This window comes from Anopheles gambiae, chromosome 3 (genome assembly GCF_943734735.2).
Source record: "Anopheles gambiae chromosome 3, idAnoGambNW_F1_1, whole genome shotgun sequence".
NCBI classification, from domain to species: domain Eukaryota; kingdom Metazoa; phylum Arthropoda; class Insecta; order Diptera; family Culicidae; genus Anopheles; species Anopheles gambiae.
The window spans coordinates 46,539,205-46,565,542 of NC_064602.1; the positions used below are offsets into that span (position 1 = coordinate 46,539,205).

At 42.6% G+C, this 26,338-nt stretch overlaps 2 protein-coding genes across 3 annotated transcripts; both read left to right on the forward strand.

Moving 5' to 3' along the window:
• Nucleotides 1-1,359: 1,359 nt before the first annotated feature.
• Nucleotides 1,360-7,768, forward strand: LOC3292104 (zinc metalloprotease ZmpB). 2 transcript variants are annotated; one of them, XM_061657110.1, is made up of 4 exons: nt 1,360-1,473; nt 1,612-1,760; nt 5,623-7,380; nt 7,477-7,768. In XM_061657110.1, the coding sequence occupies exons 3-4, from the start codon at nt 5,625-5,627 to the stop codon at nt 7,548-7,550; spliced, it is 1,830 nt and encodes a 609-aa protein (XP_061513094.1). In that variant the 5' UTR covers nt 1,360-1,473; nt 1,612-1,760; nt 5,623-5,624; the 3' UTR covers nt 7,551-7,768. The 2 variants fall into 2 exon arrangements, with proteins under 2 accessions (XP_061513094.1, XP_553874.4); XM_553874.4 differs by lacking the exon at nt 1,612-1,760 and having other exon boundaries at nt 1,361-1,473.
• A 638-nt stretch (nt 7,769-8,406) lies between these two features.
• LOC1279404 (putative uncharacterized protein DDB_G0290521) lies at nt 8,407-10,068 on the forward strand. The gene is made up of 2 exons (XM_319120.4): nt 8,407-9,578; nt 9,683-10,068. Exons 1-2 carry the CDS (start codon nt 8,678-8,680, stop codon nt 9,817-9,819), a joined length of 1,038 nt encoding a protein of 345 aa, XP_319120.3. The 5' UTR covers nt 8,407-8,677; the 3' UTR covers nt 9,820-10,068.
• The last annotated feature ends 16,270 nt before the right edge of the window (nt 10,069-26,338 follow it).

Genomic DNA, 26,338 nt, shown 5'->3' on the forward strand with positions numbered 1-26,338 from the left:
AAAACTCCCGGGCAGTTATTAATGGGAAATGTTTACCATTTTTCGGTTTTCGCTTTCCTTTTACCCCGCAAACACCGAAATCGTGTTATAGCATCGTGCTGTATATATTATCTCGTCTTCCTTGCACAATCGGCGCAATAAAAACCAAAAAAAGAAAGAAAAAAGCACACACAACCGTTCCCAGAACATCCAACAATCCAAACGATCCAGCCCGTTTGGCTATCCTTTTACAACAGGCAAGCTCAGATTGATCTCACGCGATCTAACCTCGCAAATCGCAGGAAGTGGTTCAACCTCCACGGCGCGAGCGCGTGGAAAAAGCCTTCGCCCCATAGGAAACGAAAATGAAGCGCTGTTGTGTGCTGTTTTGCAATTGCGCCATCGCAGTGACGCCGCCGCTTTGTTCTCTATCTTCTCCGGCTTCTAAGTGATGAAAAACGGACGGACCCATTATTATGTGTATCTTGTCAACTTCCGTTTCGGCGCTGTCCAATTTCTTCAAGAGAGCCCACAAAACAAGTTCAAGATCAACCAGTTGCCTTTTGCTGGTGCTGGTGACCTCTCCGATCTTCCACCGCCATGATCATCATTCCCTACGATCGTCCTCTTCTGGTTCGTTTATAGGTGGAGTATCTCCATTGCCAGAATGGTTCGATCGCGCTGTGTCTATGCGTTGGAGAAGGTGTCATTGACCCAAGATTTGGAGATGTACAAAGACGCCTCACGAGTTGCCTTTGCGCCTCGGACGATTCAAGTGCCAATTCGCATCTTGACGATCGTTCAAATGGCTCCCGAAATGGCCGGTCGATCGTATTTTAATTGGATGCTCTCGGGGCTTGCGGGGCGCACTCGATGAAGAGTAGCTTTGCATTGAACGGCCTTGAAAATGGTTAAGTATTTAGCGATCTTAAAATGCTTGCAAAAAAATGACAATTACGTTTTGATAAAACAATCTGCCTCTGTGGATGGCAGGTTTATTATGCTGCTAATTTTGTTTTGCATGAAAAAAACGCGTATAATCAAGGCACAACAAAATGCTTTGAAATCTACACAACGCTAAATCGATCGCCAATCTCTGTTCTCGATCCCAAAAAGCCTCTGCTACTACTTTTGGAATCCCATCCGCTTGGGATGAGCGTTATTATTGGCGTGTGCCTTTTGCGCACATGTTGGAAGTTCTTCTTCAGCTCACGCGTTCCCATGTCTTTGCCAAAAATCCTGCTGCCAAAGAGTGGTGGCGGCCGCATACGATCGCCAACCGTCGCCCCACCGGTGCCAACGCAGCCACAGGCACAAGGCGACCGCGCGCGAAGAAGGGAGCCAGATCGGGGCAGCTATAAAGCTAAGCACGAGATGTGTGCCAGGTTTAGTTCATCGAAAGTGACCGTAGCATAAACAGCTGGAGAGCCCATCCAGCGCGCGCTGCATCGTTGGGGGAACGTGTGTATTTTTGTTTGCTACGCGCAGAGTAGGGTTAGTGTCCGAGTGCGTGTGCGTTTGAAAATCATTCAGTAAAAATAGAGGTGCACGTTCGACGTAGTAGTAGTAGCTCGCTAGAAAACTGGTTTGAATAGTTGTTTTCTTTCTTCCTTTCCATCTACAAACCCATAGAGTGCCCCGCTAGCCCCCCCTCTGTTTGTGGTCTGAAGTAGTAGTTGATCGAGAAGTGTGATCGTGATCCGTACGCAAAAACCTGCTCCTCTACGGCAAGCGAGAAAACAATACGCAACCTTGCGCCCTTAGCATCTTGCAACGCACAGGTAGGCACACATTAGCCAGTTAGTGAAGCTCGGTTTGACTATGTGAGTGTTGCTCGCCCGCCCAGGAATGCCCCTGAAACTCGACGAAGGGCTTTCCACGTTAAACCCATTCCGATCAGATCGGCAAACTTGAACTAATCACCTTGCGTGGTTCTGTTTTGTTCCTACAACCGTAATCTTATAATGCGCTTTTTTTATTTATGTAGTCAATCACCCAGTGTGGGGCTGTTTTGATTGTTTTCTGTTGACCTCAATCAAAAGATATATGCCCGCGATTAGTGCTATCCATTTTTTTTTGTTTGGTTCCCTTCTTTCTCTCCAGCACAACGCTGGAATTGTTTCGCTAACAGCCAAAGGTTTTAAGAGGGGTTTTTTTTGGTGGAACCTAGTCAGGGAGTATCAATACAAGCGAAAGTGTTTGGATGCACGGTGGACACACCTGCTCGTAAGTGGGAGGGTTCGTCGCTTGGTGGCGATGGTGGCTGCTGCGAGATGAGCCTTGCGTAATCGTGTCTTGCCGAACGCGCACCGTTCGGATTCGGAGAAATTATGAAATGCTACTCACATTATCACCATGTGTGTGCACGCGTTAATGGTCGAGTCGAGTGTGGGTCATCGAAAGGGAAATCGATCGTGAGCAGGCTCCCGGTGGGTGAGGAATGGTAAGCGGGGGGGCCTCATGACCTGTTTTGGAAGAAGGAAGAAGGCCACATCACATCGCGAATGCCTTCAAGGAAGTTTCCAGTGAAAGTGGTGCAGATAGTGGTTATCATGTGATTTTTTTATCGCTTGTAGTTTCGTTTTTGCAAGTGACGCATTACTTCATACCTTTTACGAAGATATAAGCCGACGGAGAGTGATTTGAAATGGTGTACGGGATTTAATGTGTGTGATAGGAAGATTGATGTAAATATGGATGGATAAGGGATATTATTTTTATTTTTGTTCTTATTTTGTCTTGCTCATGAAGTTCAGTCATTGGATGGTAGTCCCAAACCTTCCCGTATGATCATCATCTAAAAACAACCTACCGTGAACAGGATCTTACCTTTTTAAGATAAATATTACCATGTTTTGGTTCGTTGAGCTCGTATAATGTTTAAATGTATTTCTTTGGCACTTTTCTCATTCAGCACCTATAAAAAAGCAGGATCGTAAATTCCTCTCTCCTCACTCCCTGTAGCATATGCTCGTGCTTGATTCCTCTTCAGAACTTCAGGCTGGTGTTGTAAAGAAGCAGACAGCAGCAGCGATGTGTTTTTCCTACGCTTGTTATTATTCAAACATAATTTCGCGTGCCGGTGTGCCTGCCCAAACTCGATTAAAAAAAAAAAAAAAAAAACAAAAAAAACATTGACGCCCGTACATACGCACAAAAAGCGTTAGAAACAAAATGTTAGCGTCCGGTTCCGTGGGTCGAAAGAATGGGTGGAAAAGTATGTGGAGAGAAAAAAATAAAAAAAAAAATCTGCATACTTAATTAGTCCTCCACGGCTACCCATGGGAAGGCCACCCCGAGAGTGAGATAGAGAGAGAGACTGTTAAAACAAGCATAGCATACCAAGCCGGGAGGAGGGAGTATCATGGTTGGAAGTTCATGAATTACAGTCTACGCCGAGTTGGCACGAGTCGTCAGTGGGCATCTTCTAACGTCCGGCTCGCTCTGTGAGCACGAAGTGATCTTCTCGCGCGGTAAGCGACGAACCGGCTCGAAGAAAACAGTTTTTAAAGCCGTCCGATAAGATTAGCTCGGTTAGCTTCAGATTTGTAGCAGATGAGCGGAGTTCAAGAAGCTTCTGCGTGGCATTTAGTTTCCTGTCCCTCCCTCCCGGCTTCAATGGGGATGGGGATGGATTTCACACGCCAAACGATCGAATACAAGTGGACTTTAATGAATTCCGATTGTGAACTTCACAAGGTCGCTGCCTAACCAACCACAGTTTGGTCGCGTTTCGGGCTTCGGAGGCTTCGAATTTGAGTTGCATTTCTGTGCCCAATCGCCCTGCCTCCATGGCTGTATGTGCTTTTCTTTAGGCTGATTGGGTGGAATTTCTTATCGTAACCTTCCCCGTTCATCCGACACCCATTGTCCGATCGCCAAATGGTGAGATCGTTCGTGGGCTTGTACTATACGGTGCCGTTTCGTTGCACTAATCTAATCACCCTTTGTATCTAAGGTCACCATCCGACCCTTTTGAACGACGAATGTTAGGGCGATCGTTAGCCAGGTACTACAGCGCCAACGAAAACAAATTTCATTACTTGCTCCACCAATGCAAACGCCACGGTAAACGGCATCTCGGCATCGACCTCGTTTCGATTTCGGTGCTTTGCAATTGCAGCAGCACCAGCACATTGCCCATCTTGGGCGTTCTTCTTGTGCGCGCACACACACACACAAACGTAATGCACGGTACACAGCAAGGGGTGGGTGAGAGTGGTACGCCACAGTCTGCAAAAACCAAAACAACATAACACTCCATCATCGTACCCCCAGCAATGCGGGCACCCCCGGGCGCCAGTTCCCAGGCCCATGCTACACGTCACGTTCTGGGCATTTAACTCGCGACGGCCGCGAATAACAAATTGATCAACGCGCGCACCGCGACGTAATTAGCGTGCTGCCCCGTAAATGGCAGGCATCTCACTCGCCCGAGCTGTGTGACGTCGGTAACGGTCCCAGAAGAGGTCTGAGTGTGTGGTGCACCGGTGAGATACGGTTTTATAGAGTGAAACAAAATAAACGAGCAAAAAACAACACTTTTTCAGCGAGTGTTTTGCTTCTTCTCTCTACCGGCAATGCACTGTTACGTGTGTGGTGGGGAGGGAGGACCTCCCTTGCGCTTAGGAACGCGAGCAACGGGGTAGAAAGGAAGATTCACATTCACTGCACCACCGTCGAAAAACAATTCCAATGGGTGGAGCGCGCAAACGGCCAACCGTAATGGAGTGTCTAATTTCGGGTTAATTCTCATATGCCGCTTATGCCACACGATGTGCCGGACCGCGTGCATAATCGACTGCTGCATGCTGTCATCCTAATAAGCAATGTGATGGGGCTGTGTATGTTTTAAAGCTCACCCAAACCCATCACCTAATGAATCCCATTCAACAGCTCGATTCCGACGGCACCCAATGTAATGTAGTCCGGCACGACAAGCGACCAACAGCTGTTGGGGGTAACCTGTTTCCAAAGAGTTCCTTACCCTCTGGTATGCGACATGTACCGAGGTGATGGCATGAAAATAAGTCATCAATTATGGGCCAAGGCCAAAGCGATACGGGAAATTACGTAGCCAGTGGTTTGCGTGGAAGACAACTTGGCTTTGGGGTTGAGATGCTGCGCATCGTAACACCGAACAGGCACCGTGGCAGTGAATACTAATCATCACGGACGCTGCCCCGTAGCGAGTACGAATCACGAACAGGTTTCGAATACACCTGAAGAATGTGACCAGTGGCTTTACGGTTTTCGGAGAAGCTTCCAATTTGCATATGCAAGATGTACAGCTGTCTCAGCACTGTCGATTACTATATCAAGTGAGATACTCCGCTTAAAATGAATCGACTAACTCGATCATTCGATCGACTAACTCGAGCTGGCTTTTCAATTTGCTTATCTTGTGAAATATTGCCAATCGCGGGCAATGGGCTGTGACGCATTCCGTATGGACGTTGATTTCGTTTTCGAACATCACACGTGATCGTGTTGATAGACTATGACGATTAAAAGGTTGCTAATGGGTTTAATAAGGTTGCACATGTTAAATGTGCATTCAAAGACAAATTGCTTCTGATTGTTCGATGAAATCTATTGTCACACATTACTCACGTTATTACCTTATTCTTTGCCCTTTTTCAGCCATGAAGCTTTGCCTGCTGATCACCACAGCCGTGGTCATTGCCACGAGCTATGCCCTTCCCGTGCCTAAGGAAGAAGTTTTTACCGTGTATCCTGTGAACAGTGCGATGGCCCAGGAATCCTCCAACCTGCCTGCCGATGCAAAGCCTGCCGAGGAACAAAGTACACCCGCGGATGGTGCGTTGGCCAAAGATCTTAGCAATGAAAAGAAGGTTGAAGCAACGGAAAAGGTCGATGATACACCAGTAGAGAGTAAGCCGGAAGAAGTGAAAGCTGTATCGGAGAAGGTGAGCGAACTGGCTTCTGTAAAGGAAGAAGCTGTAAAGCCGTCTGATCCGGTGGCAGAAGCAAAATCTGCTCCATTGACAGAATCTTCCGATGCAAAGGTTGAAGAAGCTGCTGCTACCGTTGCTCCGAAGGAAGATGATGCATCCACTACTGTGGCAAGCAATGACGAGCTACGACTGGTAGTTTCCGAGTCAGTTGTTGCTACTGAACCGAAAGTTGCTGTACCGGAGACTGTAGCCGAGGAACCTAAATCGGTGGAGGAACTGCCAGCGAAAAGTGTAAGCGATGAAACTGCCGCTAAAGCCGAAGAGCAGGAACCAGCCGGCAAATCTGTCGAGAGTGTTAAAGTGGAGGAAACTAAAGAGGAAAAAAGTGAGCCAAAAGCAGCGGCTGTAGAATCGGAAGTCAAATCAGTAGCGAAGGAAAAGTCGGAAAAGCTCACCGAGGAATCGAAAGCTGAAGTAGCTGCTGAACCGTCCCTAGTTCGTTCTGTCACCGAGGAAAAAGTCATGGCCGATGAGGTTGCCGTAAAAAGTGACGTCGAGCCTACCACAGAAAAGCAAACAGTGGTAGAGAAAGCTCAGGAATCAGTTGCTGCTGAACCTGAAGTTGTGCCCGCATCAGCTGCTAACGAGCCTGTACCCCAAACGGAAGGCGTAGATGAGGTAAAGCCCACCAAAGTTCGTGCTGCTCCAATCGTCGAAGGTCTGAAGGTATCGCAACCTGTTGAGGCAGAACCGGCTACCATCGCTAAGATTCACGTCACCGTTATCCAGGAAGAGGTAATGCTTGATGACAAGAATGCCGCTCAGAAGGAAGCCGTGTCAGCGGACGAGCCAGCAGTGACAGAGGCAGAAGAGAAAAGCACCGAAGCTGCGACTACAACTACTGTTGCCGCCGAGCAGGAAGTGAAAAGCGAGACAAAGGCTTTGGAAACGGTTCCCGAAACGAAGGATGCAGTGAGCAATGATAACCTAAGTGAAGTGAAGAGTGTGGATGCGGTAGTGGAATCCAAGGCAGAAGCTCCTAAAGCCGCTGAGGTTAGCAAGGAAGCAGAAAGCAAATCGACACCCGAAGCCGTTGTGATCGTGATGCCAAGCGTAAAGTCCGAAGACGTTACCACGGTCGTTGCAAGCGTTGCTGAGAACACGGATAAGCCCGCCAAAACCGCGGAAGACAAAGCTGTGCCGGAGGTACGCTCTGCCGGTGCGTCGGATGAGCTTCCCGAACCGGCCACGACGGCGAAAGTCGAGGAGCAGCAGGCAAAAGTCGCGGAAGGGAGTTCTCAGCCGGGTGCAAGTGAAAGCTCGGATACCGTTCAAGAAGACGCTCAGGATCAAAGTGACAGTGTCAGTACAACAGTGAGCAGTGTCACGGAGCAGGATACTACTACGGTGAGCCCCGTTACCACCACCGAGCCAGAGTCCGTACCGACGCCGGCGAAGCAGAAGGCCAAGAAGCAAGTTCCGCGTAAGTGTACCCCGTCGCCGTGCCGTAAAGTTGCACAATTTATGTACGCTCATGTTAACGGTGATTTTGTATTTATTTCCCCTTTTTATCAAACAGCGAACCTTAAAGGATACAGCAAGCGTCTGAAGCTGCAGGAAGCGCAACGAAAGCAAAGTACCGACAGCGAGTAAGGTTGCCGTTAGCGGCTACCGCTACTAAATGCAGATAATGCAGCTCAAGGAAGCGTCACACAAGCACGGGGAGTCAATTATGCCGACTCTGGCCGGGTGATGCCCATGCCCATCTAACGTCTTTAGCCTGTAAGATCAACCCGTACGAGATAAGGAATAGTTTAGTAAGGTGACATCATCAGGCCGAATAAAGTATTGTTCGAAATCGTCATACACAACACGTTGCGGGTATTGCTTTTGGACTTGGATGCATTGTAGCTTCTGTTGTCATTACATGGTAGTTAATGGGGGGAGCTCTAATATTGCTGCTGTACGTGAAATGCAACGTAATCTCAATCAATGGGCACAATATCACAATTGATATTCAGTGTCGAGAGTTGCGGTTAGTGTTCGAAACTGCTTCGAGCGGAACTATTCCTTTGCATCCCAAGGGATTCACATGTTCTGAATGAGTAAGTAATGTTGATTACAGCAATAGCTATAATTGTTAATTTTTTCAGCTACTTTAATGGGAATTCAATTTTGAAATCACTTGTTGTGTGTGGTATTTTACGAATTTTTCAATTCAAGTTTAGGTATAATTTCAAAATAATAAAAAAGAGCTCATTATTATTAATTTGACGTAAATGCTTGGTAGTTTTTGATACATATTCGCTTGTTCTTGACTTATTTGATGCACTCCTAATTAACGACAATTATTGTAAAGCTCATTAGGAGCACTATTAGAATGTATTTCATCGAATAGTTTATACCTCCTGCCATTCTGTATATTTGTTTTTTACTGGTTGTCTTATTTACCTGCCTGCTTCAGTAATCATATCGAATCGAGCGTTGCCCACTAAATCTTCTCCAGTCTTAGAGCACTAGTAAATGAGTAATCGTCAGCATTCGTTGCGCATTTTGCGCGATAGAGAGAATAAATTAACGATTGCCTATAAAAACGGGCCGCATTTCCTGTCCCTGCGATCAAATCTAGTCGAACAGTTCCACCGATCGGTGGTGGCACGATTCGTTACGCGCTGTGGAAATAGTGAGCTTTAGAAGGTGTTTTTGTGAAGGCGTTGACTTCTGATTGCAAAGCAAGTGAGCAAGTGTACTTGGCATTCCTTAGCAGCTGGTTCGCAAGCATGATCATGACTCGTGCGGTGGAGGTGTTGTTTTTGGTGTTGTGCTGTGCTCTCGTGCCAAGAATTCAATCCGCTCCGCAGCGAAGCATTGACTTTCTGCTGGGTGATGAAGAACTGCAGGCGGTAGTGAAACCGATCGCACGAGATTCACCTTCTACGGCATCTGCACAGGAGCAAACGGAAGCGTATGAAGATGATCAACAGACCGAGGTGCAGGCAACGGTGGATCCGGTAGAGAATGAGCAGCAAACAGAAGAACCACAACCGACCCAATCTGATGCGGAAGATTATACCGATGAGGAACAATTTACAGAAGATCCACAGGATGAGCTGCTTGACCCGATCACAGAAAGCCCTCACGAAGATGAACAAAACACCACAAGTACTAAAGATTCACCGTCAACAACACCGATCACTACCACGTCCACCACAACGAAGGATACAACAACTCCGGTAACTACGGTAGCCCCTACATCCTCAACAACTGTAGATTCTGTGGAAAATAATTCGTCGGAGGAACAGTTGACGACCAATCCCATCGTTGTGCCTGAAAGTGAAGAACAAACCACAACCGAATCGAACGAGGACTCGAATCAGCTTGCTCAGGATGTGAACGACTTTATTCATGATCTGGCAAATGAAGTGCGATCGACAGCAAGAGACAAGCAGCAGCGCCCACAGCAACCGAAACCTAGCCCACCTAAGTACTCTACGGTACTGCCCACTACGCTACCGGAACGATACGACTCGAAATCGGTCGAAAGCAATGAAGATGATGATCAGGTGCAGCTGAAAGTGAATCCCAACGACGAGCAGACGACCAACGGCCCTTCACTTACAGAGGATCAGTTCCGTACGCTGTTCGAAAAGTTGCCTTGGATTGGTCAGCAGCGATTCCCAGGTAGGTTACACCGAAGAGTTTACAACTTTTCCTATGATTAGATGAGGTCAGTTACGGAGCATGGTTAAAGAAATTCGTCTGTGCTTTGTTTTCATCTCCGTTAGGCTACGATCAATGGCAACATCAGGGTTTTCCGCAACGCTCCAGCTGGCAGCATCGTGACGATCGTCAACGACACTATCAAAGCCACGGTTCCGACAGCTTCCAAGGTCACGGATTTCACCGCAGCTCTTGGCATTGAAACGTGCGCTCCGCGGCTTTCTATGCTGACCTTACAGAGCACGCGTCGTATCAGTCACCGACAGGGAAATACCCGAAATTTAGCCAAATAGTATGTAACGATAAGAAGAGCGAATGGATTGTTTAGGATGCGACATTCATGTTCAACTGTGATTAAGCGCCATCGATGAGAATAAACTACACAACTATCGATCAAGCGTTAGCTATGGTGAATATCTTGAGAATAAATAAAAAAAACTAGTGCACAATACATGTCCGGCGTTTAAGACCATGTGTCATATTTACATATCATGGTCAGGAACCGGTTTTCCTATATGAACCTACCAGAAAGGCATTAGTCATAGGAAGTTGCTGCTAAAGCTCTGCTGTACTACGTCGGAAATAGCTCTAGTTTTTTTTGAGCCACCTCATATTGATGAATTGTTAATTTCTAGAGCGATCGGGAATGGTATTGCTTTCGAACGTACACGCGCAAATTACGCGAATGTTTCGCTTGGATGATTCACGAGAATGATAAATTGGTGGCGAAAAGTTTAAAAGGCTTGAAAGATACATCGACAAAATACTAATTTTGACACACGACTACAAGCTACGTCGCAGGCTTTTGTAAAAAAAAATCGTTATGTGTATGTGGTTCTTGTTTGTAAAAATATGCCTAATTGGTCGGGGTGTACGATTCTGTTATAAAATAAATTTAAAATGTATCGAAAAATTTGAAATATTAGAAAAAAAAACAATTTAAAAAATCCATTAAAATGCAATTCATTTGATGTAGAATATTAAAAATTGTAAAATGTCAAAGCTTTGTCTTCCATTCCAGTGATTATTAAAATAAATAAATTATTCGGACTTAAACACGAATTAATGTTAAAGAGTAATATGACCTATTGTAATAAGATCAAAGATGTGAAAGTTTGTTTTTTGTTTTTATTTTTTATATTTTAAAATATTGTTACAATTACGATACAATAAGGCAGCCGTATAAAGAAATATTAAAAATCACATCCTGGTATTAAATGACCAGACTATTACATGGATAGAGATCAGTGTGCAACGGAAACAACATATTGCATACCGTCAGGCGCATTCCTTTTGAAAGTGTTATACGATAATTATAACAAACAAAACTCTCTCGTTAATTCTGGTTTTGTGATATTAAAAAAAAGTGTGTTGATTTCACATTCAATTTGAGTCAATTTGAGCGTTTCTGTTCCAAGTTGGTACGATTGGTTTTATAGACTACATAAGCGGTATATTCAGATTACTACAACAGAGTCCTTCCGTCCTGCTTATGATAATCTCAAACTAGAGTAATTATGCCGGTCTCGTAGTATAGTCGTCAACTCGTACGACTTTACAACATGCCCGTCATGGGTTCAATTCCCAAATAGACCGTGCCCCCATACGTAGGATTGACTATCCTGCTATGGGGAGAAATCAATTAGTCACTGAAAGCCAAGCCCAAAAGTGGTACGGGCAGGCCTTGACCGACAACGGTTGTTGAGCCAAAGAAGAAGAAGAGTGATTATGCATTCGTTCATGTATTGTATCTGATTATGGATGTTTCTGTGATTATGCATTCGTAGGAATAACATTTATATCATTTAAACAGTCAAAATGAGAGAAATTCAACATTTGCTTGAAATAATCAGGCAGAACGGTATTCAATAGTTCCATCAACTGTTCAACTTAAATCAGTTCATGTTCATCGGGGTGCCGCAAACATACTAATGCAATATTTAAATCACAGAATATATTTATTACATTGCAGCAATTTCACAGTGATCAAATATGCGATGAGCAATATACACTTGTAAGCATTTTCCTATTTAATATTGCTGTCACTGTATTTTTCGTAATTACTAATCCAGGTTATCATGGAATCATTTAACCGCGATATTACCAAAAAATGACAAAAATCAGAAAAATTATATTCCAAAACAAAATTTAACTTGACCGATCATTTGCTTTCTCTGTAGAATCTGAAAAATGTTAATATGGTACTTGCACTTTCAGAAGGCTGTACAAGATTTGCTGATCTTAATTAATTACATTTCAAGCATAGCAATCAAGGTAGCTTAAGAAAATCGATCGTTGGAAAGGTTCGTCATACAAGCATCCTGAACCACTGAACAGCATTCTTTTCACATTCGGTTTGGATCGCTTACAATGTACAAAATTTTTCCACCAGCATTGTTCCATATTCCAGCGTATAAATGAGGTGCGGCAGACACACTTTTACTTGCCAGATCCTCATCCAGCAATCCTGATGCATTCCTGATGCAAATGGTCCCTTGCATGTAAACCTCAGCGATCAGCGCGCACTTCATTCCGCTACGAGTACTTTGGGTATTTATTCCGGGAAATTGTCCGCTCCGATCACAAAACTCCCCAGAGAGCGTCAATGTCATCGCGCAGATGAAGTTGTGGCCACAGTCGCACGCTCTTGAGTTTCGGGTGTTTTTCTTCGTTCCAGAATGCGCCCTTGGTGAATGCACCCTATCTCTGGTTGGATGCGGCTGCAGCGAATGACAGCAAAGTGCAAAATTGCGCTTCAATTGCATCGGAACTTGTCGCACATACTTACACCGTGTCGTATGGCACTGTGTACAGTAATCGATGAGCCCGCCCGTGTCCAGTTTGTGGCTGAATGTGGACACTCGAGCATCACGCAAAAATAGCTTATACACAAAGGGAAGATGGCGCCAACTACGCGCCTGGGAGTGTCGGAACAGATGACCAAAAAACACGAAACAGGCCGGTACGGTAGGAGATTTCCTAGAACTGCGCCATCGAGTGCGTTTAACGAGCCAACTCCAATCCAGAGCAAGTGAAGACAGGGCTGTACATGCCGACGTTCTTTCCCGTCCACTGACAATGGTAATTCGTCATTTGAAATTCTTCATCATTTCGCATTCACTCTCGTTTGCGGGCTCTTTGTCGGTTAGCGGTGGCCATGTTTGGGTGCCGAGATTTTTCACCCTGAATTTAGGTACACCGTATGCTTGCAGAGTAATAGTTAGCAATTCGCCACACGTGTTCCGGTATTTAATAAACACATTTTTATGCGTTAAAGCTTACATCTAACTTTAGCTATGCGTGTACTTAAAACACTACATCAAATATAATCCATAATATCCTTTACATTATCGCGTACTACAGTAGTTTCACCAGTTCCTGACAGCGATGGCTGTTACACGCAACTTTGTTGCAGTTCCAACTCCCAACAGCAGTTGTAATAACCAATACTGATACTCATCGATTCCGATTCCAAGGATCGGATTGGACAACCTCGCCGAGAGCCATATTTCAGGCTTGGAGCTCCTTCGGCCTTGCAGCAATTTGCATGATGCAATCGTGGCCACCTGTTGCACTGGCCGATCGCAACCCCAGCACAGTCTTAGAACATCTGGCATCAAGCGAGATGGGGTGAGATATGGGTGTTTCCCCTCAACCCCGCACTATCAGTTTGCGATTAACATAAATTTGTAAACTAACCGAACGGCACGGACGGCTTTGATCGCCCAACGAACAACAAATGCTTCAGTTCTGTAAAGAAATTCTACTTTGAACACGGATTTTCATGAATGAAGCAGTAGCTTCAGGAATCAGGAGTAACAATTGCTTCAATTCTGCAAAGAATTTCTTTTTTGACAACGGATTTTCATGAATGAATCAGTAGCGAGATTAGTAGTTTTGGCTCGATGAAGCCATTGAAGTTGCAGTTTTGATTGCCTGTATACTCGCTAAACGAATTAATCATCTGGTCAACTGATGTAATCCGCACCGCTGATTGCATTGCCTGGAATGCGTCGTCGATTTGGACGAAGGCAGATTGCATCGGACCGATTTCCAGCGATGCGAAAGTGTCGGGAAGAGCAGGCAGCGGGGATTGTTTACATGCAAATGACACCAGCTGGAAATAGACTGATCAGTACGATCTCGTCGGCGATCATTACACCCCGGCGTCTGACACTTGTGAGCGAGCGTGTCGTGGCACAAGTGACGTTGCGCTCAGGAAGCAATCGTAGTGCAGCTGGTCGGAACTCGGGCGGAGCTGGTACGTACGTCTCCCCGTGCGATTCCAGCTGGAGAGTGGCGAACGCAGCAGAGTGTAGTACGTAAACAGGTCAACGAAGGCGAAACCGCTGCATCGTCATTTGCTCCACGCGTGACGCGCTGGGAAACTACGCGTCTCAATTCCGCAGCGGCGCGAGATCGGAACGCGAACGCGTGGGACGACCCTTGCCCGCCGGGATGGGATGCATCTGCTGATGTGGTTGTTTGGGGAGGAGGTAAGATGGACGATGGCCGATACATGCGAGTTTGGTGATGTTTGCGAAATGCGGCGTAAACTGATGAACTGCATCTCCACGGTACGTGCGAGCTGCATCGCTCGGTCACCCATTACCGGAGTTGTTTATGGCATGCCAAACTTAGGCCAATAATTGCTCAGTTAGTGTGACGGGTTGCTGTGGGTTGCAAGTAATATGTTCACTTTTTTCCAAATTTAAAACATTTCACGCAACAACTTCGCGGTCGAGTGTACTCAGCCGAATTTTTGGAAAGCATTGCTATGGCCAGTGAAGAAGCGGGTGCAAAATGAATGCTTACGCCATGCATATTTCCTGCAGAGCAAATATTTGAAATTATTCTGTCACTCAACGTTCTACACGAGCAACAACAACCACTTTATTTATTCCTTGCTGGAAAACGGAACGCACGTGCCGAGTATAGTAGCCTAGAAATGGAGTAACATGACGCATGCATGGAGGGAACAGATGTAAAGAATCTGAAAACAAAACTAGCAATATAGGTGATCAATATTGATGCAGTGAGTGAAGAAGAAGCTGATCAAATAGTAAATATTATGATAAACACTAGAAGCTACTACAGCTGAGTATTTTGAGCATAAAATACTAACTTGCTGGGTTTTGTCAAGACAGATATTAGTTTGTATCAGTAATTTGATATGATTAATAATTTATGCATGGGTTATATTCAGGAAAAATTTAATAAATAACACTGCATTTTTACAGATCAAATTTTATTAATGTTTTTTTGTAACTAATCATTATAGCAGTATAAGTGTAATAACTATTTTTATTATTTATTTATCGATTCTTTCATATCAAATTCTGACATATAGGAACTTATGACAGGAATGGTTTAGCTTGTGCTATTTGACAAATGTACCAACATAAATCTGATTATAAATTTACTTGTCCATCCTCGGTTGAAACCTTTTTAAAGAAATCAGATATACTCAAACATTGTTCCTATGAGGATGTCCATACAAGCCTCAAAAAGCTGGCCTGTTGGTGTAAGTAAAGTAACTGTATACATCTATAAAAAATAATATAAAATTCGTAAGGCTAGAAATAGACGATCCGCATCGTACCGCAAAAATCGCGTATGACTTGAGCTGTCGATTCTGTTATTAAATCTAACAGATCCGAGGTCTGCTGACGATTGAATGTCCCAAAAAGAAGTATGTTTTGTCAATCTGCGAATCAAATTATTTATTTCATATAGTTTATGCAAAATAAAATACAAAACTTGTCCCTCTACACGTTTTTTCAAACAAATTAACCAGAAAAAGTAAAAACCATCGGTTTGCGCTACCGCGAAAATCTCAGGAATACCGAAGTTGGGTATCTCTGTGAAACAGCAGGCGCGATCGGAGGCGCGGAATATTTGACAGCCCATCTGTTATAAACAAGGCGCGAATTTCGCGATACCGCGACGATCTCGGTTCGTCTATTTCCAGGCTAATGTATGTCCAGAATCAAACCAATTAGCAATATTTGTCTATTTCCAATAGTTTTGTTTGCAAGGTGCTACGAAAGCCATACTTTCGGAACAATTGATCTTTAAAGATGAGATATATGTACTGGCTCTTGGAAAGATAACTTGCCAACTTTATAGCTTGTCCACGAATCGCCGACATTAAACCGCGCTGTTGACATCGTTGAAATTGGTCGCCATGCAAAGAACATAATCAAATCAACCAGCACAAGTAGGAAAATACACTAAAAACAGTTCTTTCACACAAACTTACCAAAGGGCTTTATTAATTGTGTAACTGTTGTTCGTTAAGGAAAATATTTGAAATTAAAGATCATCTGTGTTGAAACATGTATTCGTATTGTGCTTGGACATAAAATAAAATGAGTAACATTCATTCGTTACTTGGTGCAATAACTTTTCCCTTGACATCGACCGTGCCTTCCGACCCTCCCAAATCACACCTGAACTGATGCATTTCGTTTGTTTCTTGCCCCGCATAGAGTAGCAAATGCGCCGGAAAGGTTAATTGCTTACTTCACAGCTGTGGATGCATTCTATTCCCACCGAAACTCGTTCCCAGCCGATTCCGATCCCGGGGTCAATCCTGTAAGATTTACCTGGTAGCACAGGTGGCTTAAAACTTGCTTGCAGCCAAAGATGAGATCCAATAGAATGTACGCAAGACCGATGAAAAGCAAACCGACAAATCGAGAAATGGTACGTGGAAGATTACACAAATCATAAAATTATACGCCACACAAAGGGAACCGTCTAGACTGCAACATCACCACCACCACCACCACCACCACCAACAGGAGCGGTACCGAATATCCTCGCTGATGCAGGCCTGCGATCGATTGCACAACAAATACATCGAGAAAACGATCCGGGCCTCCAACACGGTAACGTTTTTTTTTTGGTTTCTCACAAGGTGTGGTTGTTTTTCTTACGTTTATACCACCTTCTTCTTGCTGTTTATGCCACTGGACTTTTTTTTTGTTACATGCTCTTTCTCTTTTTATCTCTCCTTTCTCTTTCTATGTCATGAAATCAAACATCGACTGAAACCTACCTTTCTGGTCTCGAAAATATCACATCCCTCACCAAATGATCCTTTAACTGCTTTTTTTTCCTCAATCACATACTTCCACAGCATTCGGTGCTTTTTTTTTCTCTCTTCCCTGAGAGTCCTGTTTCTCTTCCTACGCCCAATTAAAACAACATTCGTCTCCACTTCACTGCTCGCCGCATTCGTATCCCCTTCTGTGCCCGATTTCTAGGACTGATCGAGCGAACTGGTCCAGCGACAACGGATCGTACGGTCGCATCTTTGGGGAGAGAGAGCCTCGTAAATGGCACCGGTGCAGCACAAACCACAACCCAAACGTAGCGTACGGAGGATTAAAAAATTAAAACGAAAAAAAACAATGCCCATCCTCACAACGATTCAAGGGAAGGTAAGAATAAGGTGAAGAATAACAAAAAACGTCAACCAAAAGCCAAAACCCTTTAATCCTGCGTCTAAATCGAAATAACATGAAAAATGTTTAATCAAATTTAAATTTAATGTGAGTCAAACTAGAATATCTTCACATAAAGCTATCTATAAAATGATATGATACATTATGACACTTTTTAAGGGTTTTAGAGCTTTTATTAATCTATGAATAATAGTAGTAATGGTATTAGTAGTAGCAGCAGTAAAGGTTTTTTCTCTTGATAATGTTGGTCTCTTAAGCATTCATCTTTAAACTTTACTATTTATTAATTGTAAAGATTCCTAAGTTGGGTTTGAATTTATACTTATTGCGCGGGAAAAAAATCTATAAATATAATAACAAGGTGATATTTTTGAAACCAGAAATGTTAACTTCATTAATATTGATCATATTGAATGATTGATTTCTACTTGCTTACATCTATTTCCTACGTTTTTTAGCAAATTTGAAACTAGTAGCTATTAATTTATACAATTAAGTAAGTAATTTTTTACAACAGTTTATAAAAAAAAAAGAAACAATGCCCTACGTCCAGTAAAGGAACAGTCCTCTGGCAATACGTTACAAATAGAAGTTAAACATAAAAAAACGATCCCTCCGTAACTGATCGTACGTTAATGATGATCCGTTGGGTTGGATCCTTCTCACACTTTGTTGAGTTCGATGCGCCTTCAGGTGACTCAATTTTTCTTATTATTCTCCTCTATTCTGTATTGTTGCACGGTTTTATGTGTGTTCGAGTTTCATCTGGGAAGAAGTAAGTAAAGTAAAAAGCCTCATCCTCGTCTCCCCGTCCCGAGCTGGATCGTGCTTAAGGAGCAGGATTTTGTCTTTTCCCTTTGCTTCACTTCCTTCGAGACACGGGCACGGGGTACGCTGTGCGTTTGTTTCGGCCTTGGAAATCTGATTTAACCGTGGCGAGGGATGGTGTTTTCATAAGGGGAATAGTGCTGCGGTTTAGATTTCCTAGCGTGATCCTTATTTTCTTGTCCGAGCCTTGACCGGGTCCGAGTGGAAAAAGTCTACACCTGCTAAAAGTTCTCATGTCACTCGGCCCGCACGATGGGATTTACTGCAATCAAAAGGCAACAACTGATGGCTAAAGCACCGTTGTTGGTGTGGTGTAACCGTGGGATACATGGGGGCAGTAAAACAGCTAACGAAGAAGCCACTTCCATATATATTTTTTTTAGGGATTGCTATTTCATTCGGCTCACTTACCGTTTCAAGCCAGGATGGACCAATAAATTGCGCTTTAAGTGATTCTTGTTATTTTTTTGTACAGATGGGCGGCTTTGGGTAAATATTTTCAAAGTGTTTGCCACCATTTACAGCGGTTACAGAGGCTTCGAAAGTGAAGGTAATGAGCTTAGCTGAAATGTTGATGACTTCTTCTGTACCATAGATTATAGTTCTTTAATTTAATTTGCAATGCTGCCAGAAGTAGCATGAATCCCGTCCAATTCCGACGATGGGTCAATTACAAATGTTACATTTTAGCATATTGTTATTCAATTCAATGATTTGAGCATTAGAAGCATGAATGCAATTGGCTCATCCAGAAGCATTTTTACAATTAGAATTAGAATCTTAGTTCATGTTAAATAAATAATCGTTTAATGCAGGGGCTGGCAAACTTATTGGCTAATGAGCCAGATCGAATTCATCACGAGTTTTATGAAACATGTTTTCAATTCCTGACATATTGTATAACGATAATAAAAATGCACTAGAAGTTCTTTTTTTCCATCACACTTGTTTTTAATTTAAATCAAACTAGCAAACGCTATGTTGAATCAGTTCGATAGTGAGCCGCAAGAGTGTATATCGTCAAAATATGAAACCAAATCTTAACGTCGAATATTCGAGGCATCATGAATATGTGACCTCGGTAGAGATGCTTAGTATTTTTTTAAACATAACCTGGAAATATGGAATTTTGGAGTTATTATTTTTTTTCACAACTATTTCTACAAGACAATCTGTCTTAAACTTACAGTTAAGTTCTGCCAATTATTGTTAAATTATTATGCGTTGATGTGTTATACGCGCGGTAAGTAATTTACACGTGCAAAATCGATTTTGTCAATAAGCGATCTACGATCTGATACTAGATCAGAGTCATCTGTAGTTCAGGTTCTAATCTTAAGAAATGAAATAAAAATGATATCTTCTTTTACTAACATTCTTGACGTGACTACCTTAATCCCTCTAGGCCTACCAAAGTCACTGATGAACGAGGACTCTGTGACTTGTTGGTGTACTCATCGCAGGATATTGAGTCCTGGCATAACTTTTTTAACATAACATTGTTAGTAAAAATAAGTTTCTATAACTTTTTGAAAAAACAACAATGAATAACTATGGTATTATAGAAACTAATCAGTAGTATCAAATCATAATTGTTTTGTTACCATACACCATATTCCATAAATACGTCTATAGAAAATGTTTGTTTGAATTACCTCAGATATACGACATTTAGCATGTAAAGACTTAAACACGTATAAGAAATGAATAAAATGTACTGTTCAATACAAATTACTTTTATTTATTTACTCCATTTATTGCATCTGGCTTCCGTAGCCTACATACAATACTTAAATCAAAGAGAAAATTTAGAACATTTAGTTAAACTAAAAGAGAGATCGACAACATTACATCAATCGTTTAATATTTTAGTTATACTAAGCAACGGATCGTCAGCACAGTAGAGACGATTATTCAGATCAGATTGAATCAAATCAATTTACGTCGTACGACAAGGGTAGTATTTTACTTATGTAACAACGTTTCCCTTTTTTGTTTATAACCAAGACGTGTAAGTAAATTTGTAACAGAAATCAATTTTATTATTTTGATATTTATTGTTTGAATAGTTGGAATGCACTCGTCGGTTAAATGTTCTATTTTTCAATAGAAAACGTCGAAAAAACGATCATCAAAAAGGATTTTTTGTACGCGAAGGATGCTAGTTCCAGAATGTTTCCCTAAAATAATATTCATCTTCACACTGTGTACATCAGTTTTCTCGTATGTTTGCTACTTTTTGAAACACTCCACATCAAATCTCTTTCAATCTTGTAGAAATTGCAAAAAGGTGCGATAATAAATTCGTACATTCGAAGGTCCACTTTGCGATGAACATATAAAACTACCGGGAACGCTACCACTCTGAAAGAACAACTCTTTGCAGCCCATTTGGAGCCCAGGCAATCCAAAGAATGAAACCATTAATTTTATACATTTATTTTATGTGTTTTCGCTTGCGTTATTGAGCCGGCTTGGTTCGCTTCTCCTGTGACCATAATCAGTGTACGGTTTCATCCTTTTTACTGAAACTCCCTAGAGGCAGTTGAGAAAAAGGCTTAGTTTCGGAAAGTTGTAACATGTTTTGTATGAATAACATTCCTCTTTTAAAACCACATTTTAAACTGTTATTATGCACACATTCAAATACATCACGCATACATTTATTACTATATTTATAGCATAATGGTTTCTGCGAGTTATGAACATCAGAAATGATAATTTGTGTTTAAGTACAGCAGATTCATTTAGAAAATGTAGAGTAACGTTCAACTGACATTAAACATGTTCCTAGATATTAAAATATGAGCAGTATTTATGTAAGTTTGTTATGACTACCATTCAATGAGTATTAGCTTCGTTAAAAATAATCCCTGAGAATTCACTTATTTCAAGTTAATAACATCTCTGTGTTTTGCAAATTTCTAGTCAACTTGTCAACATGTCCATAGTTTCCGATTTTTATTATCCTATTAAATTGTTTCCTTCCTTCTAGTCGCAAATATTATTTTACCTACCTTACGCTGCAATCAATGCAACAACATATGTACAACGATAAACCAAGGCACCAAAGTGCGGTAAGGCGTTCACTTTGCTTCAAAGTCACCCAAAGAGTGCCCATTCGAAGGAAACGACCGATCGACCTGTCTGTGTCGCCGTTTTCCTTGTCGTCACAAGTTTCTGACCGTTTGATGAATAATGGTTCACCGTGCAGATTGCGAGCAGTGGGAGACGAGATGTGCTTTCAAGGGACGAGATGGATCCTTCCCTGAGCAACAGGACACCTCGCGTATGCTGTCACTGCTGTCACTGAGCGAGAGCGGAGTACCGTAGGATGCATTCTCTCCTTCTGTTCGGTTTCTCTTTCGAGCGATGCAAAAGAAGCTGACGAAATGCAGTAAGGGTTCGGTTAGAGTGTGTGCAAGAAGCACAGCTATGTCGAAGTCTCAAGTTTCCCAGACGTCCGGTTTTGGGGGTTGAGTTTCTTGCCCGCTGCCCGTGGCAACTTTCAATCAAATTGAAATCAATAACAGCGAAATCACTTCCTCTCCGGCTGACATCGTTGCACCACCCATAGCAGCATTCGTAAAAAAGTAAGTGCTCTTCTTTACAGCTTCCAGCTCCTTCCAACCTGCGCTGGAAGCCTTGACAGCAGCAGCAGCAGCGAAAGCTGGAAGCTGTGGTGGTGGCTCCAAAACATTTGTAACGAATGTTGTTGCTTTGTCACCGATCGTAACAGGATGATATGCGAGGAACATGGCGGGTTGTTTGTTATGTTTTATGCTTCTAGTTCAGCGACTGTCGCCTTGCTGCTCGCCTCCTTTGCCCTCTCCTCATCACTGAACATTCAAAGAGTGCTCCTGATGTGCCATCAATCTATTTCATCGCACAAAACAAAGGTTCTTTTGTTTCCGCTCCACGCAGCTCCACTGCCGGTTCGGGTGAGCTGCGGAAAGTGTGTGCCAATCCAGCGGAAACTCAAGCAGCATCAAACGTAGTGGAAGAGAGCCACATGCATGCATCACAACATCAAACTTCAACAACAACAACAACAACAAAAAAGACACCAACGATAGGAGTTCAAACTAAGTGGCATTTTCGCGGTCGGTTTTTATGTGCGCTTGTGATTCGCTTTTTACGATGCGCAGATCTCGTTATGAATTTTTATATTTATGGTTATTTATATAGAAACGATACATATTTCGCTGCGGAAAGTTTGCCATCTCTTGACGACTTTAACGCGTCAGTCCTTCGGCTTTGGTCAAATGAGTGAAATTCACATTCAGGTGCTTGAGCCATCTAGACTAAAGGCCTATAAAGCCACGGGAAACGGGTCGCAAAACAGTCACCAAATGATGCGCACCTCACAGTGTCAATTCAGAACGACAGGTTTCGCTCGGACGATTATGTTGGGACTTAGTTTTTTTTTGCCATTAGTTAACGATTATGGTAGCTTTGTGTTGAACGTGTGTTCCACTCTTCGAAGGACATGTGGCGCCTGGAGGCGGTCAGCTGTGTGCTAATCGCTACTCATTAGGCAAATAATCTCATTTCACACAAATACGATTTGGAGGGGTTCGAGTGTTGTGTTATCAACAAACTATTTTCTAATCCTTCTTTTTGTCGCAAACGATCACGATCGCCATCTGATAGAAATCTATCGTAAACCGTCGCAACGGGGTTCGTTCGCTTGGATGTTGAAATAGGTTTAACGTTGATCAATGTTGCCGACTGATATTCAAGTCACACAATAAAATAGTGTCTAACTAATAAAACCAGTGCAATAAAATGAAATGAGAATGATTTTGAATGTCAACGAATTAGGTAGAAAGTAGAACTACAAAAAAAGATTATCTATAAAATAAACATTTTGGCAATGAATTAAAGTAAGAATATTACTTACGCCACTAACAAACAGATTCTCAAAATGTGAGCGCATTTCAGAAACCTTATGCTCTACTTGTCTTAATAAAAACTCAAATTAATTGATTAAGAAGGACATATCATGTATAGAAATCATACAGAATGCACATACGTCAATTTCATCCAAACATTGGGTAATGTCATTAATTTCATACATAAAAACATGTTGCATAAGTAAAAAACCCTAATCTAAACTACACATATGTTAGTAGCATTCACAATGTTTTTATTCTTCTATTTTTACGACCTGTTTGTAGGATACCATGTATTTTCGTTTATTGTTATGAACTCACTTGAATTGCTTTGCAAATCGATATCCAAGAGAAGTGATCGACTAAGCCAGTGGTTTTCAACCTTTTTGTAGCTTTTCCCCCCATGTAGGGTCCTACATGCACCCTATTTCATTCCCCACTGACAAGTTAATGAGTGAGAGCGTAGCAGCCCATGCTATTTAGCGAAATTTTGATCGAAATTCCGCACTCGTTGAAAACCGCTGGACTAAGCATTTGCAGCGTAGATGGTGAGTTGTTCCTGTGCTTATTTTTATCACATTTTTTATGTTTATGTATTTGGCTTTTCACTTGGTGCTGGTCGGAGAGTTATGATGGCTCAATTGAAGAAAAAATAGTACATTTCCTTTCATCCCATCCATCCTATCATTAATTTATTTTGTTCATGTATTTCGTATTATATGTATTGTTCATTTGCTCAAACCTGTTAAATAACTTCCTATTTCAAGTCACAAAAGCCACATCATTGATTTCGTTTACTGATTTTAGACATCAACTGTCAAATAAGTATAATAAATTATTAGTTTCAAAGATTTCACACGACCATTTAAACTGTTTTGTTTAATTAATTTAATTGAAATCACAGATTTGCGATTTACTTTGCATAACCTTTAAGTTCACTACACAAAACATCGCCTTCTGCTTCTCATTATCGCATCAGAAGGGTGTAAGGTTCAATGCGAAATCTAGATAATTTATTTTAGCACGGAACTACGATAAGGGCGCTAGCCAGTATCATTCATACACTCCAACACACGACAGCAAACGACAAAGAAAAAAGCTATAAACCATTTCTCACCCAGCGACAGAAGGCAACCATGAGAAATGCAGACCAGCTAATCGATTTCTAGCTAGCTGAAGCAATTGCACTTTCGATTGCTACCTAGTGTTCAATTTATTGCGCTATTTTTAGTGCTTGGTTTGTTGGTTTGAAACTGTAACGCAAAAACATTATTGCAAACGAAAGCACCCCAGCCACTGGATCACAACAAACATAGCTCGCTCCTTTCGCACGGAGATCGGATCTTCCCATAAGCAAAGCCCCAAATATATCCTGTGGCCTGGGGCAACATCACTCGAAGTGAGATACCATACCAAAGAACGGCCATTTGTTTATTCATTGACTGCAAATAGAACGGCGCCAGTGAAAGCAACGGCAACGGATCTGCCGCGCTCGTACCGAGTTGCGTGGATGCACTTGCACCTTACGCCCGTGCCCGTGTCGGATGCAGACAGGGCAGCTGGGCCCCGGCTGACTGATCGCTCGCTCGTGAATGGTGCGTGATATTCTAATTTCTTCGCGCAACTGCAGGCATAGCAGCACGCTTGCCAGCTTGAACAAGCGGACTTTGGACGGTACGGACTGCATTTGAACTATTCTCATCGACCTGTACGGCACGTCGAATGTAACGATTCGCCCATCTGAGACGGTAGGGCAGGCGAGCTGTGTGGTGATAGCTTCACCATTAAGTACAATGCTATTCGAACTATTTTATCACAGTTTGGCGGTGGATGGTCGCGAGCCTGTCTGCAAGCCATTTGAACATCCGAATCCGACGCGCAGTTCCGAAAATATATTCTCACGCGTCGCCTATCGCCAACTATCGCCAACTGTCGCGACAGTTGTTAAGTAATGTTTGGCATTAGTCGCCAGCCACTCGCACAGTGACAGTACGGGGTGGCATGCTAGGCAGCAGCCTCTCGACCAGTAAAACGGGCCACCATTCACACTCCCCACCCCAATGACGAAAGAAAAAAAACACAGCGACAGTGACTGGCGGTGGAATGTGTGCAAACTTCTGTGTGTCGTCCTTTCGGATCGCTTTCACTAGGAAACGTCGCAGACGCGAAACGCACTCGACGCACCGAAAATAGACCTCCATTGCTGATCCAGCTGCCCGTTCCCGTGTGCTGTGTGAATCTGTGCCCAAGCGACACACAACATGCCACGTCCGCGGTGCGCTTTAAGGGAAGCTCTTGGAGCACCCTGCACGACAGCCAGGGCGCAGCTGATATGGTCTCTCCCTGTGCGCCAGTCACTCGTTGGCAAATTTAGTGACCGACACCTGGACGTATTTACACACGCCCTAGTCTCGCCTGTTCCTCATTTCGCATTTTGACGCCTTTTTTGTCTGTGTCATCGAGGTATCATAAAGTTGCGCGGCGCAGCGAAACAATCGTGTCACACACCTGGGCGAATAGAATCCACCAAAGCCTGGGGTAGGGTTTGGGGTCATTAGATACCTCCTCTTGAGCGGCTGGTTCAGTTTGTGTCGTAGCAATATATTTGGAAGATAAAACTTCGTGCCTGGCTCGGTTTGCAGTTCGAGCATACGATCTTCGGGCGGCACGAAATTCGGTGCAGTTGAACTCACCCGGTGCACCGTGTACCGAGCGTGTTTTGTGTTATTATGGGGCCAGGGTTTCAGTAATTCTAGGCTAGTTGCAGTTTAACATTAAAATTGTGCTGAATCCACCGATTCAAATGTAGCGATATCAACTTTTATATTAAATAACCGATTATATAAACTTCTACTAGGGCAATTAATACCATCAACGATCATGACAGAAAGTTCTACGCATATAATGAGTATAATAACAATTTTGATTGTAATTTTCAGGCCAGTCTCGTGGCACAGTCGTCAACTCATACGACTTAACAACATGCTCGTAATGGGTTCAAGTCACGAATAAACCGTTCCCTTAATACGTAGGACTGGCTATCCTGCTATAGGGGTAATCAATAAGTAACTGAAAACCAAGCCAACTAGTGGCACAGGCGCAGGCCTTGTGACCAAAACGGTTGTCGTGCCATAGAAGAAAAAAAATTTCAAATTGTCACATTCTGATGTGTTTCAATTTTTTAAAACACGAGATTAACATATTTTAAATGGTAAAAACATTAACACTTTACTTGTTTTTGCTGCTAAATAATTAAAGATAAAACTACACAAAATATATATAACAAAAAATACATACAAATGCATAAATAACTCTATTTTACTGAACTCCAAACCACCATTTTGGATTTATTCTTGAGTTTTATAAAATTTTTAAGTGTAAAGAATTTGCATGAAAATGTATAAATCCTTATTATTGTGTAGTTTTATTTGTGTCATTTTTTATCCTGTTATACTTTTCACATTTTTAGTCTTTTCTTTACAATTAGTAAAACATTTTAAATTCGAAAATTTCTACCGAACACTAA